At 41.7% G+C, this 13,732-nt stretch overlaps 1 protein-coding gene across 3 annotated transcripts in view; it reads right to left on the bottom strand.

The window, feature by feature from the left end:
• AP3S2 (adaptor related protein complex 3 subunit sigma 2) overlaps window positions 1-12,271 on the bottom strand; it is a 58,838-nt gene extending 46,567 nt beyond the window's left edge. For all 3 annotated transcript variants that reach the window (XR_009263811.1, XM_058736574.1, XM_058736575.1), the window contains exons 1-3: window positions 12,115-12,271; window positions 8,867-8,958; window positions 8,391-8,502 (exon numbers count right to left, since the gene is read on the bottom strand). Coding sequence is in view for 2 of the 3 variants with exons in the window: in XM_058736574.1 (XP_058592557.1) it covers window positions 8,391-8,502; window positions 8,867-8,958; window positions 12,115-12,183 (273 nt within the window). In the remaining variant the exon portion in view is untranslated. The remainder of the gene's footprint in view (window positions 1-8,390; window positions 8,503-8,866; window positions 8,959-12,114) is intronic.
• Window positions 12,272-13,732: the final 1,461 nt, after the last annotated feature.

The following is a 13,732-nucleotide window of genomic DNA, read 5'->3' as shown; positions in this document are numbered from 1 at the left end:
AGAAATATCTGTGAACATAATGACGTATAAAAGCTTGATATCTTAAAATTTCAGAATAAACCATAAGATATTAGGACTTTCTTTGAAAAAAAAAAACTTTAAGATCTGAAAGAATGAAGAAATGGAAAGAAATGCTATTTTTTTTAAAGGTTTTTTTAAAAATATTTTTTAATGTTTATTTATTTTTGAGACAGAGAGAGACAGAGCATGAATGGGGGAGGGTCAGAGAGAGAGGGAGACACAGAATCTGAAGCAGGCTCCAGGCGCTGAGCTGTCAGCACGGAGCCCGACGCGGGGCTCGAACTCACGGACCGCGAGATCATGACCTGAGCCAAAGTCGGACGCTTAACCGGCTGAGCCACCCAGGCGCCCCAAGAAATGCTATTTTTAATACATTTCTAAGTACAAATCCAACAGAGACTTTTGGGACCTTTACAAATTATTCAAGAATGTATCCAGATGAACAAACGGTCATAAGTATCAGTGAATATATTGAAAGAGAACTGCACCCAAGGGGGATATTAAGTCTTATGAAGTATATGAACTTATATTAATGACAATAAATAAAACAGGGTGAAACTCATGCAGAAAGAGAAACACAACTTAGTCGAACAAACAATGAGTAAAAACTAAATCTCACTATGTATTATAAAGTTTATTCAACCAATGTTTAGTGAGTGATTACTATGTGCTAGACACCTACCACTCTACTCCGGGGCTACCTTGGTCAGTAAGTCACATTCTCGGCTGGCTTATGTTCTGAGTGTGGGAAGAACGAGGCACATAAGCATGATCTTTTCCACCATCATAAGCGCTCTGAAGGAAATGAGCAGGATGGTGTGATGGGGGTTACTTCAGATAGGCCGTCATGAAGGTCTCAGGATCTTGGACCGAGTCACGAGCGCTAAAGAAGCGAGTCAATGAAGAGCTATAGAGGGAAGGGATTTGGGCAAGAGTGTTCTAGTGGACAGAGCAAGTGCAAAGGCCCTGAAGCAAAATTGCACTTGTGTCTGAGGAATAGAAAGAAGACTGAAATGGCTAGAGTGGTGTGAAGGTGAAAGTGAGTATGATGAGGTCAGACAGAGAAGGACAAAGGAGCCAGATCACGTCAGGCCTTGTAGGCTGACAGGGAGTTTGAATTTTACTCTAAACACATTATACATTAAGGTTTCTTCAACAAAGGGAGGTAAAATGGATAGTTCACATTGAATAATTCAGAAAAAAATGTTAGTTTTAACATAAACTAAAAAATATACAGAGAATTACTTTTGATAAGAGAAATCATTTGTGTGCTAAGATGAAAGTGATGTCAATTATAATCGTGAGAGGTCATCTAATATAATATGCATCCTGATGCTGGAGTCATTAAAGTGTGAAAAAAATGTGCATCTTAGAACATATGTAATATAATACTATAAACCAGGTTCTAGACTTTACTGGACAAGTGGTTCAATTATGTTATAATAGGTGTATATGAAAAGAACAATGGAAATCTACACATGGAAAAAGTAGGCAGGATTATTAAAAATAAAAATTCAGACATCTGTGAGGCAGCACTCCACCTCAGAGCAGAAATTAAAAATGACACATTTCAATGTTAGAGGTAGGAAGACACATGAACTCAAATACTCCTGGAGACATTATAAATTAATATAGCTTTTCCGTATATCCACCTAGCAACCTGCATTATAATTAGAAATATGAGTATCTTTGACTCAGGAATTCTGTTTTCTGTCTATTCTGTAAATTGGCCCAACAGTCCGCATAAAGACACGCAGTTTTGTGTTAATTAAAAAAAAAAAAAAATGGAGACAATCTAATTTCTCTCCTACTCCCCTACGGCCGGATGGGCTAAGGACACTCAAATTGCCCCCACTGAAACGTTCTGCTTTGACTCACTCCTGGAAAAGAGAGGTAGGTCGGGACATGCTGAGAAACAGAAAACGTGGCCTGGTCGATTCCTCCTCACCACGTTTCCGCTGGAATGCCAAAGCCAGGTGCCCCGCCTACGGCGAGCTCTGTTTCTCCAGATTCCCTCACGAGCCTCGCCCTCGGGTGTCCCCAGAAGGAGCTCATGGACATTCTCAGGGATACCGAAGCCAGACCGTGACCCAGACACTCTGCTCAGCTGACCTTCCTTCTCTCGGAGGCCTGCACGGAGAAGTGGCAAGTGACACCAGCCTCCCTCAGCCGTCTGTGCTTTTGCCACTCAGATTTTCCAAACTAAGACAAACAGCAGTTAGGGAATACATATCACATGGTAAAGCTGTGAAAAGAAGCAAAGGGGTGAGCAACTCTCAAATGTCGGAGGAAGGATGCCACGGATGAGGGGATGGAAGCAAGGAACTGCATGCACAAGCCTGAGGGCACTAGGAGTGTACTGTTTCTTAATCTGGGTGAGTTTCATTTTACTGGCATTTTTTAGACTTATCAGCACGGTTAGCGTTATTTTTTTGTATATACATGTTTCACAATAAAAATAATTTTAGGGTCACCTGAGTGGCTCAGTCGGTTGAGCCTCCAACTTTGGCTCAGGTCATGATCTCACGGTTCGCGGGCTCGAGCCCCGCGTCGGGCTCTGTGCGGACAGCTCAGAGCCTGGAGCCTGCTTCTGATTCTGGGTCTCCCTCTCTCCCTGCCCCTCCCCTGCTTGTGCTCTGTCTCTCTCTCTCTCAAAAATAAACATTAAAAAAAAATTTTTTTTTAAATAATTTTAAAAACAATAATCTTACAGGGATTCTGATTGGGTTTTCAGTAAATGGATAATCTGGAAGTAAGGGACATCGTAGTGAGTTTTCTCAACAGGCAAAGGGTGTGTTTAATTCATTTATTTTGCTCTTTTTTCATATTTTTGGTAGATTTTGAGAGTTTTCTTCATATACATCTTACACACGTTTTACGTTTATTTCTTGATATCTTATGGACCTTTTTGCTTTTGTTGAGTGGGCCCCTTGAAAGATTTCCTTATTATTGCTAAGGAAAAGCTATTGATTTTTATATGTTAAACTTGTCCCCATAATGAACTCTATTAATAGCTCTAATGGTTTACCAGTTGATTGTTTCAGATTTCCTAGGTAGGTAATAATTTCATCTGTAATCATTATATATTCTGAAGCCTAGTAAAGCCAATCCCCAATTGCTGATCTTTTTCCCTCAAAACGTACTTTTACATTGCTTGGCCATTCATTTTTCCTGATAAATTTTCCCTTCACCAAAAGTTCTGTAAGATTTTCTGATGCAATTACACTTGGTTTCCCATTTAATTTATTGATTACTATTATTACCTTTGCTTGACTTTTCCCAACAAGCAGAGGACTTGTAGCTCCATTTAAGTATTCTTTTATGTCCTTCCTTTAATATTTTATAATTTTATTGGAATTAATGTTAAGTATTCCACACTAAATTAATTTCCAAACACTCAATATCCTTTATCACTATTGTGAGGATTTTTTTTTTTTTTGAAATTAAGGTTTTTCTACCTGTTTTCACAGAAAAAAAACTTCAATTTTGATGAATTTATCTCATATTCTGCCATTTTGCCCATATCATTCATTACTTGGTATAATTTTTGCTGTTTTGTTTTTTTTTTTAAAGGTTTTCTAGGTATATAATCGGGCCATGTTATAGTGACAACTCATCTCTCTTTCTTCCTTTACCATGTTACTTGTTCATTTCCTTTTTTATAACTCATTACAAATGTTTGTTCAAATTAGAGTAAATAGTAAGAGATATCCTTGTTTTCATGAATGCCTATAGATTTCTCTCCTGAGAAAACACTGGTCCTTGGTTTTAAAACTAAAATTTGGGGCGCCTGGGTGGCGCAGTCGGTTAAGCGTCCGACTTCAGCCAGGTCACGATCTCGCGGTCCGTGAGTTCGAGCCCCGCGTCAGGCTCTGGGCTGATGGCTCGGAGCCTGGAGCCTGTTTCCGATTCTGTGTCTCCCTCTCTCTCTGCCCCTCCCCCGTTCATGCTCTGTCTCTCTCTGTCCCAAAAATAAATAAAAAACGTTGGAAAAAAAAAAATTTAAAACTAAAATTTGCTGGGGTGCTTGGCTGCCTCAGTTGGTACAGCACGTGACTCTTGATCTTGAGATAAGTTCAAGCCCTACACTGAGTGCAGAGTTTACTTTATTAAATGAATGAATGAATGAATGAATAAATAAATAAATAAATAAATAAATAAATAAATAAAATCTTGGGGCGCCTGGGTGGCTCAGTTGGTTAAGCGTCCGACGTCGGCTCAGGTCATAATCTCAGTTTGTGAGTTCAAGCCCCACATCAGGCTCTGTGCTGACAGCTCAGAGCCTGGAGCCTGCTTTGGATTCTGTCTCCTTCTCTCTCTGCCCTTCCCCACTTGTGCTCTGTCTCTCAAATATAAATGTAGGGGCGCCTGGGTGGCGCAGTCGGTTAAGCCTCCGACTTCAGCCAGGTCACGATCTCGCGGTCCGTGAGTTCGAGCCCCGCGTCAGGCTCTGGGCTGATGGCTCGGAGCCTGGAGCCTGTTTCCGATTCTGTGTCTCCCTCTCTCTCTGCCCCTCCCCCGTTCATGCTTTGTCTCTCTCTGTCCCAAAAAAAAAAAAAAAAAAAAAATCAAATATAAATGTAAACAATAAAATAAAAATAAATTAATTAATAAAATAAAATAAATTAATAAAACCTTGGAAAAAAACCCTAAAATTTGCTTCTTCTAGAAAAATAAACTAGGTACTGGAGAAAAGAAGAAAAATACTTTTCACTATATATTCTTGGTTCACCTTTTGAATCCTGAACCATCTAAATGTGGTTTATTTCCCCAACAACAAATAGTTTATGGTAAATAAATAAACATGCACTACATAATCAAATAAAAATGTTTCTTATTTCAATTCAAGAGCATTCTGGTGGGGCGCCTGGGTGGCTCAGTCGGTTGAGCGTCCGACTTCGGCTCAGGTCATGATCTCACGGTCCGTGAGTTCGAGCCCCGCGTCGGGCTCCATGCTGACAGCTCGGAGCCCGGAGCCTGTTTCAGATTCTGTGTCTCCCTCTCTCTCTGACCCTCCCCTGCTCATGCTCTGTCTCTTTCTGTCTCAAAAATAAATAAACCTTAAAAAAAATTTTTTTTTTTTAAATAAAAAAAAGAGCATTTCGGGAATATAATTTGGATAATCATTTCTCTCGGCATCTACTGATGCAACTCTATCAGTCTCCACTATTTTTCTTACTGCTGTAACAGACCCTAAGAACTAGTATACTGTAAATCAACACACACACACACACACACACACACACAAGCCAAAACATAAAACAAGAACCCTAGAGCCAACCAAGATTTAAGGCCACAATGCTTTTTTTTTTTTAATGTTTATTTATTTTTGAGAGACAGAATGTGAGTGGGGAGGGGCAGAGAGAGAGCAAGACACAGAATTGGAGGCAGGCTCCAGGCTCCGAGCTGTCAGAACATAGCCCCACGTGGGGCTCAAACTCACAAGCTGTGAGATCATGACCTTAGCTCAAGTTGGACGCTCAACTGAGCCACCCAGGCACCCCAAGGCCACAATGCTTGTTAATGGGACAGAAAGAAACAAAAACCAGGTCTGGTGACTCCTTGCTACAAGTGATTATTGGCTAAGATTTTCTTTAGTAATTTTGTACCAAAACTAATATGCAATATTACTCAAAATATTTTTTTGCAAGGCTTTTGGATTACAAACCATTTACACTGTAAAATCGCTTAAGTAGTATGTTTTTATTCTCGGTTTAAGAAATACCTTTTACAAGATAGAGGTTTTATTGTACTTCAACATTTAAAAAGAATTCTACCGAATCTATTAGGGAGACAGTTTTGTTTTTGTTTTACTTTTAAATGTTTACTTATTGAGAGAGAGACAGAAGCAGAGCATGAGCAGGGGAGGGGCAGACAGAGAGGAAGACAAACACTCTGAAGCAGGCTCCAGACTCTGAGCTGTCCACACACAGCCTAATGCGGGCCTCGAACCCACGAACCATGAGATCATGACCTGAGCTGAAGCTGGATGCTTAACCAACCGAGCCACCCAGGTGCCCCATACTTTTGAACGTTTATTTATTTTGAGAGAGTAAGTGATTGCACGCGCACGCGAGTGGGTAGGGGCAGAGAGACGGAGAGAGACAGAATCCCAAGCAGGCTTTGCACTGTCAGTGCGGAGCTCGACTCAGGTTTCGAATCCACAAACCACAAGACCATGACTTGAGCTGAAACCAAGAGTCGGCCACTTAACTGACTGAGCCACCCAGCCGTCCCAGGAGTCAGTTCTTTTTTACACCTTTCTTATTTCATCCTGATGCTGGATTAAGAGCCTTGTTGTTGATCTCATTTGGTATTCATGTTCTGACGCCAGCTATTTCAAATACATTAGTAATACAACTATGCAGGTCATCCTCTAAAAACGTTGTTTTCTGACTTTTATCCTCAATATATTAGGCCAACTATTTGTTGATTTTATTGTCTTTTCAAAGATCAAACCTATCATTTTCCTTTAGTTCCTATTATTTTCACCCTTTTACTTATCTTCCCAAATCCAGTGCACACTATTTAATAAATGTCCATTACCTTATAAAGCTAATTTCTTTTTCTTGCTAATATAGATATTGAAGTACATCTCAATTTTTAAAATATATTATCACATATTTCCTTTTTATTCTAACACACTTATATGTACATTTCTATCGCATTCTACAGTTTAAAACACTATAAAATACATCATCATAATTGAATCCTACAACCTGGTATTTCTACATTCAGACGGTAGGTCTGTGACTCAAATGCAGGTTCTATGATTCTAGATCTGGAGTTCTTTCTATTATACCACACTGACTTAATGTCCAATCTGACTCAGGTATTTTAAGAAAGTTTTTAAAATTATCTGAGGGATTAGTCTTTTTTAGGTTATTTATACTGTTATGTACGATAAGCGAATAAAATGCATGAACTCTTAAATTAATCACCTTAAATCATTTTCTGAATGTAAAGTTTGTATTTTTATAGCTAGAGAGTTTACTTTTCTGTTAGTTAGGTTTTAATGCAAGCTTCTACTTCAGTGCCTTCTACTTAAGTAACTTATTCGAGTCACTTAAAGGAAGCCTGCCTAAAATTTCACCTATAAAATGATGGAATTAGGGGCGCCTGGCTGGCTCAGTCAGTAGAGCATAAGACTCTTAATCTCAGGGCTGTGAATTCGAGCCCCACATTGGGTGCAGGATTACTTAAAAAAAAAAAAAAATCTAAAATGATGAAATTATACTAAATTAATGGTTCTCAAGCTAGGGTCCCTAGGCATCTCAGTTTCCATGAAGATAATGAAAAAGGACCTGTAAGCCATTTCTAACTTTTAAAAAGCCTAAAAAAATCATGTTGATCTATGTTAAGATTGCACAGACTAAAACATTAAGCCTCTTTGTCTTAGGCTACAATTACAAGTGAAAATAAAATGTATGAATTCTTAAATATCATTTGGTTTGATAGCTGAAGAAAATTTCTAAACATAGTATGCTACTATAATTTATAATAAGAAAATATTTGGTATTCATGCCTATTTCTGGCCCAGGGCTCCTAAGTGATAAAGGAATTTGGAATTTCCTAAGTGATAAAGGGGTCTTGTTTATGTTAATAAGGTAACTTCTGGAAAGCACCTAAAGATGGGGGCTGGTTGCCAGGAAAAACAACCATTCAGTCAGAGGATCAGAACTTTCAGTCCCACCGCAGATCTCCAGAAAAATCCAACAGGACAGGGTTTGGGAGCTTCCAGGTTAATGGAGATGGGAGAGAGTGGCCTGACTGGAAAGGGCATAAAAGCTCCATGCCCTTTCCCCTTTCCTTGCCCTGTGCATCCTTTTACAGTAAGCTGGTAATCTAGTAAGTACAATGTTCTTCTAGAGAGTTCTATAAGCCCTTCTAGCAAATTAATCAAACCCAAGGAGGATGTCATGGGAACCTCTGATCTACAGCCAGCCAGTCAGAAGCACAGGTGACAGACAACCTGGACTTGTGAGTGGTGTCGTGTCTATCTATCTCCAGGTAGATGGTGTCAGAACGGAGTTAAATTTGTGGGACACCTGCTCGTTTGTGGGACACCACAGAGAACTGAGCTAACTGCTAGGTGGTGTCGGGGAAAGAAAACAGACAAATTGGAATTGGGTGTCAGAATCGTACATGAAAACCAAGGGCAGGGAGACAGCTGGGTAGAAACCAAGGAGTCCAAAAGTTCTAAGAGTTTTCACGGGTTGCTAGGAGCTTTCTTACAGTACCATATGGTGGACACCCGGCAACTCTTACCAGTGTCAATAAAGAGACTGACAACAAGACCTACAGGATGGTTACGCAAAAATCCAGTGCGAATTCTTTACTGGCTGCCATCATTAGCTGACTACACATACCTGGATGAGGTCCAAGATTCCAAGTTCACTCTCGGATGAATCCACACAAAACACAAAGTACAGTGTAGCATAGTGCCGATAGATCAGTTTGTAGTCGGAGCCACCAATCAAACTGTGGAAAACGGGAAACATTTAAATGGCTGTATCCAAGCTAAACCCATCTCCAAGAAACCCTGTGCCAAAGAATAAGAACGGCCTCAACAGAAAGGGGAGGATGGGCCAAACAATAGGCCATTTCTCCCAGGGGACCAGCAACCAAGTTTGGCCGAGATGCCTAAAGGCCCTTGACCTCACCTTTTCTTCTGCCATCTTCCCAGGAACCAAACCTCTAGACGAAGCACAACCAAGCAACAGCTTCCAAAGGGAAGTGGGACTCTTCCTGGGCAGCTCAGGCACCCACCCGACACTTGAGGAAACAGCGATGAAGGCCACCCAATAGTAGACGTGTGGGTAGAAAACTGAAACCCATCGTTTACCTTCCACCTTCCAAGAAGTTACAGATGTTGTCATCTCGCTTGAGAACTAGGTGGAAGGTCTCTCGGACAATCTGCTGTTGAATTTCTTCTGGCTGTGGAATAAAATGAATAAAGTGACTCAGTGGGGAGGTCTGAAAAACTACATTCCATGGATGGGGATACACAGGGAGAGAAATGCTTCCAAGCAGGGAATTATCGGAACATTTGGTACCAGTTTTCAGAAAAAATAAAAAATGAGGAGTAAAGAAAAAATAAAAGGGAAATCTATGGAAAAATAGATTAAGACTCAGTTACAGGAATTAAGATAGGGTATATTTACCTAGATATCTAGTCACTAACCATTATTGTCCTGATAGGTAAAGTGATACTTCCTTATAGTTAACAACCAAGGAAAGGAGAACTGATCAACTCTCCTAAAAGATCAAAGAATAACTAGAAGAGCAGTCCTGGAATATTTTGTCTTCCCCTAAAAACATCTATGCCAACGTCAATAGGTCTAACCCTTCAAGGAGGTCAAGATGTAATCATGTAACTTTGTTTTTAAAAACCGAATTTTCCATCTTTTGCACTGGTAATACGGTATAATGGGGTGTTACCAGCAAAGTATTACTGAGGAAGACAGAAAAAATTCTATTTACAGATTAGAATTTGGAATAGAGTTATACTTTTTTTTTTTAACTACTATATACAAGAAAGCTCAACTGTAATAACATCTCTTGATAACTTACACTGATTTCTATTTATACAGAGGAGGTTCAAAGTATGGTTTTAAAAAAGGATGATGGCAGGAAGAAACTAATCATTAAGACAAAAGTAATAAAAAGCTCTAGACCAGTGACCTGGGAATGTTATCAAAATACAGGTTCCAATTTAGTAGGTTTGGGGTAAGTCCTGAGACTGTATCTCATTCCAGGGGATACCAAAGCTGCTGGTTTGGAGATCACACTTTGAGTAGCAAAGCTTAAGAAAATCTTCAGACCAGACTTGCCCTTAGACTCAGAAACTAGACTGAAGTAACGCTAATGCCTTCTTTCTACAGCACTGAATTTGTTTGAAATCACCAGTTATTTAAAAGAAAGAGAACCAAACAAGAAGATGTCATTGTGAAATTACTTTTCAGAACTTTGACTCAACATGGACATACAGTGGCCCTCTGTTATTTACTGAATGAATGAAGACTAGTCACTATAAGTCTGAGTACGCCAGGATGCTGTAAAGGATTAACTCTGCGTACTTGGAAACAGAAAACGTGCTAAGCATCAGCACTTTTTTAAGCTGACCAAAACAGCTTTCAAACCAAACAAAGCCTTTTGCCTGACCCTAGGTGGAAATGGCCACAGAGGGAAAGTGGTATGAAACGGTAAAGCTAACTAATTTCTGATTTCAACAAAAAGACGGACTACCACTTGCTTCCAAGCCTCAAGTACTTTAACAGTCCCGCGTATCTTTTAGTACTCTGCAGTTTTCAAGGTCAATTTTCACTCATGGGCTAACGTGGTTCTCATAAAACTCCTATGTTCTCTAAAGGTTTACAAAAGGCGAATAAGAACACGCAAAGATGTCCATTAGAGGAATGGAAAATTAAAACCACAGTGAGAACCCACTTTATACCCATTATAGTATTTTTATTCAAAAAGATAATAACAAATGTTGATAGAGAGGTGGACAAATTGGAACTCCTATACACTGCTGATGGGAATGTAAATTGGTGCAGCTGCTGTGGAAAACTGTTTGCCAATTCCTCCAAAGGTTCACCATAAAGTTACCTTATGGCCCAGCAATTCTACTCCTAGATTTATAACCAGGAGAAATGAAAACATGTGCACAGAAACACTTGTACATGAATGTTGATGGCAGCATTCTTCACAAGAGCCACAGGTAGAAACATCAGCTGATGGACAATCAAAATGTGGTATATCCATACAATGGAATTTAAGTTGGCAATAAAGAAGAATGAAGCATGAATACATGCCACAAGAGGGATTAACTTTAAAAACATACTAAGTGAAAGAGGCCACATATTGAATACCATTTATATCAAATGTCCAGAATAGGCAAATTGAGAGAAGCAGAAACTAGACTAGTGGTTGCCTAGGGCTAAAGGAGCTGAAGAAGAAATTGGGAATAAATGCTAATGGGTAGTGGTTTCTTTTTGCGGAAATGGAAATGTTCTAAAACTGACCGTGGGGATGGTTCCACAACTTTGCAAATGTACTAAAATCCACTGAACTGTATGCTTTAAACGTGAACGTTTTATGCTTTAAAGGTGAACGACATGTACGTGATTTATTTCTCAATAAAAACCTAAAAAAAGAAAAATTCACACACACACAAATACAAATACAAACTAAATGGTTGTAGTGAATGATCGTATTTTTATCTAGAAATAATTATTAAATGTAATGTAGCTTAAAAATTCTATGAAAAAGTAAAATTATTTTGTTCATTCCTATTTGACACACACACACACACACACACACACACACACACACACTAACACAAGGTCAATAGACACAGGGGTTAAAAAAAAAAAAAAAAAAAAAAAAGGTGAGCTGAGGCCCGAACAGGAGTTTTCTGACTTTTAACCCTCTTACGTTTCACCGATAATGTATGGAACATTTCTGAAACCTCGCCGCGAAGAAATACAACGCTGGGGGTCAGGAGACAAAGAATGATGTTTGTTTTCCCAGAGGAGTTTTTGGGGAAACTCAAATTTCCGTGATCGTTTATGGAGCCCTCACGCGGCAGCCTTTATAATTTCTCACCGTTTCCCACTCGGAAGCTGACTTTCTTCAACTCTACAGAAGGAAGGGTATCCAGTCCCTGAGCAGTCCCACCCAGCACTGAAGCAAAATAATCCCAAGAAAGCACGTTTCCAGATCTTTGGGCTAAAGCAAAAACTTTAATAAGCTGCATATTTCTTCCTACTCGTACGACCAACAAGATTAAAGGGGCTTAGATGGGTGAAGTTTTCAATGGGGCACCCCCCCCCCCAACCGTCCTTTAGAGAGCCCCGAGACGCAAGGAGAAATGTCACTAAACGGCAGAGAGATGCAGGGGTCCAGGAAGGGTTGAGCGGGGGTAGGACGTGAGGCCCGACGCCGACCCCGGTCCCGCAAGGAGGGTGACGGGTGCGAGGGTCACGCCCGGTGCGGGAGCCCGAGGTGGGGAGACGGCAGGTGGGGCCGGAGGGAGGGAGGGGGGCGCGGACGCTCTGCAGGGACGTGACGAGGCTGGGCCGCACTCACGAAACGCTGGTAGAAGCGGACCAGCCGCGGCTTCCCGTGGTTGTTGAAAACCAGAATCGCTTGAATCATCTTTGCCGGCCACGTTCCTTTCAGCGCCGGCGGCCCCCACAAAGCATCTACTTCCGCCACAACACGGCCACTTCCTCTTGGTGCGCTGCTGAGCGCGGCCGGCGGAAACGTGCCCCGGCGCCCAAGGGGCCCGGCCGCGAAGAGTCCGGCTTCCCGGCACCGCAAGGAGAAAGCGCCAGGGTGGGCTAGCGGGGAGGGGGCGGGGGTCGGGCCGCTGCGGACCCCGAGGCTGGGCAGCGTCGTCACCTCGGCTGGCACCGGTTTGCCAGTCAGGGGCTGGCCAGGGCGCGAACCCGGATCTCTTGCCGTTCGGCCGGCCGGACCGCTTGCTGCAGAATCTCGGGCGGAGCACGTCGGGAAAGCAGATCCCGAAGCCGAAGTCCCTGACAGCAGCCGCGCTCCCGGGCGACTGGGCGGCGGGGGGCTCCCTGTTTCCCCGTCTCCCCTTCTCCCCGTCCACGCGAAACGTGCAGTCCTGCCTCTCCCCTTAACACTTGCAGAACGGTTCGCAGCGTGGAGATACCAGCCTATTTAGCCGTTGCCCGCTTAGGGAACGTGAAGTTCATTTTTGATTTTCAGTACTATATACATAACAACGCTGCAGGCAATATTAATGCCTGCTGGTGCAAAAGGGCCGTTTCTCCACGGTAGGTAGCGAGAGGTGGAATTAAGGAATCTTCAGCGCAAATCCATGTGACGATCCCAAATTTGTAGATTTCCTTTCTTCTTTTAATGACTTGGGGTGAGGTGGAGCACGGTCCCTTGTTGCAGCTATAGAGCTGCGAATCGGAATCACCTGTCCAGAGGATTGTTCTGCAGTGGGGAACAAAAACCTTTATGATATGTAGAACACGAGGCCCAGCATCTACGGTTTTGGAATTTATAATAAAAGGATTGTGGGATGTGTGAAAAGCCTCAAGAATGTACATCTCAGCAATGTTAACTGCAGGGAAAAACGGGACACACACTAATCATTCCGAAACGAGATGATCCTTAAATGCATTGTTCTATCTGCACATGAGGAATATCAAATGGTCATTAAAAACAATGTGAGGGGCGCCTGGGTGGCCGAGTCATTTAAACCTCTGACTCTTGGTGTCTGCTTGGGTCATGATCTCAGTTTGTGGGTTCGAGCCCCGTGTCCGGCTCTGCGCTGAGGGTGGAGCCTGCTTGGGATTCTCTCTCTCCCTCTCGCTGCCCCACCCCTGCTCATGCTGTCTCCGTCTCTCTCAAAATAAATAAACTTAAAAAATAATAATGTTGTGAAAGGTTTATGGGATAGATAAATGTTCATGACATATCTAAGTGAAAAGATCAAAGTATGTACATGGATACCCCACTTTGTAAAAGACTGTAAGTAGATACACCAAAATATAAATAATAATTGTGTCTCATGGAACGGCAGCATCACAAAGGGTTCTGCACGGGCCACGGTAACAACACTGCCCTGGTTAGAACCCTAGCTCTGTTGACCACCTGGGCCCCTCGGGCAAGTGTCCTCATCCGTAGAACAGGTGTGGTATCAGTTTCGTTTACTGTAATACTAGAC

This window comes from Neofelis nebulosa, chromosome 7 (assembly GCF_028018385.1).
Source record: "Neofelis nebulosa isolate mNeoNeb1 chromosome 7, mNeoNeb1.pri, whole genome shotgun sequence".
In the NCBI taxonomy this organism is placed as follows: Eukaryota; Metazoa; Chordata; class Mammalia; order Carnivora; family Felidae; genus Neofelis; species Neofelis nebulosa.
The sequence above is the reverse complement of the archived record's forward strand: the minus strand, read 5'-3'. Positions and strand labels throughout refer to the sequence as shown.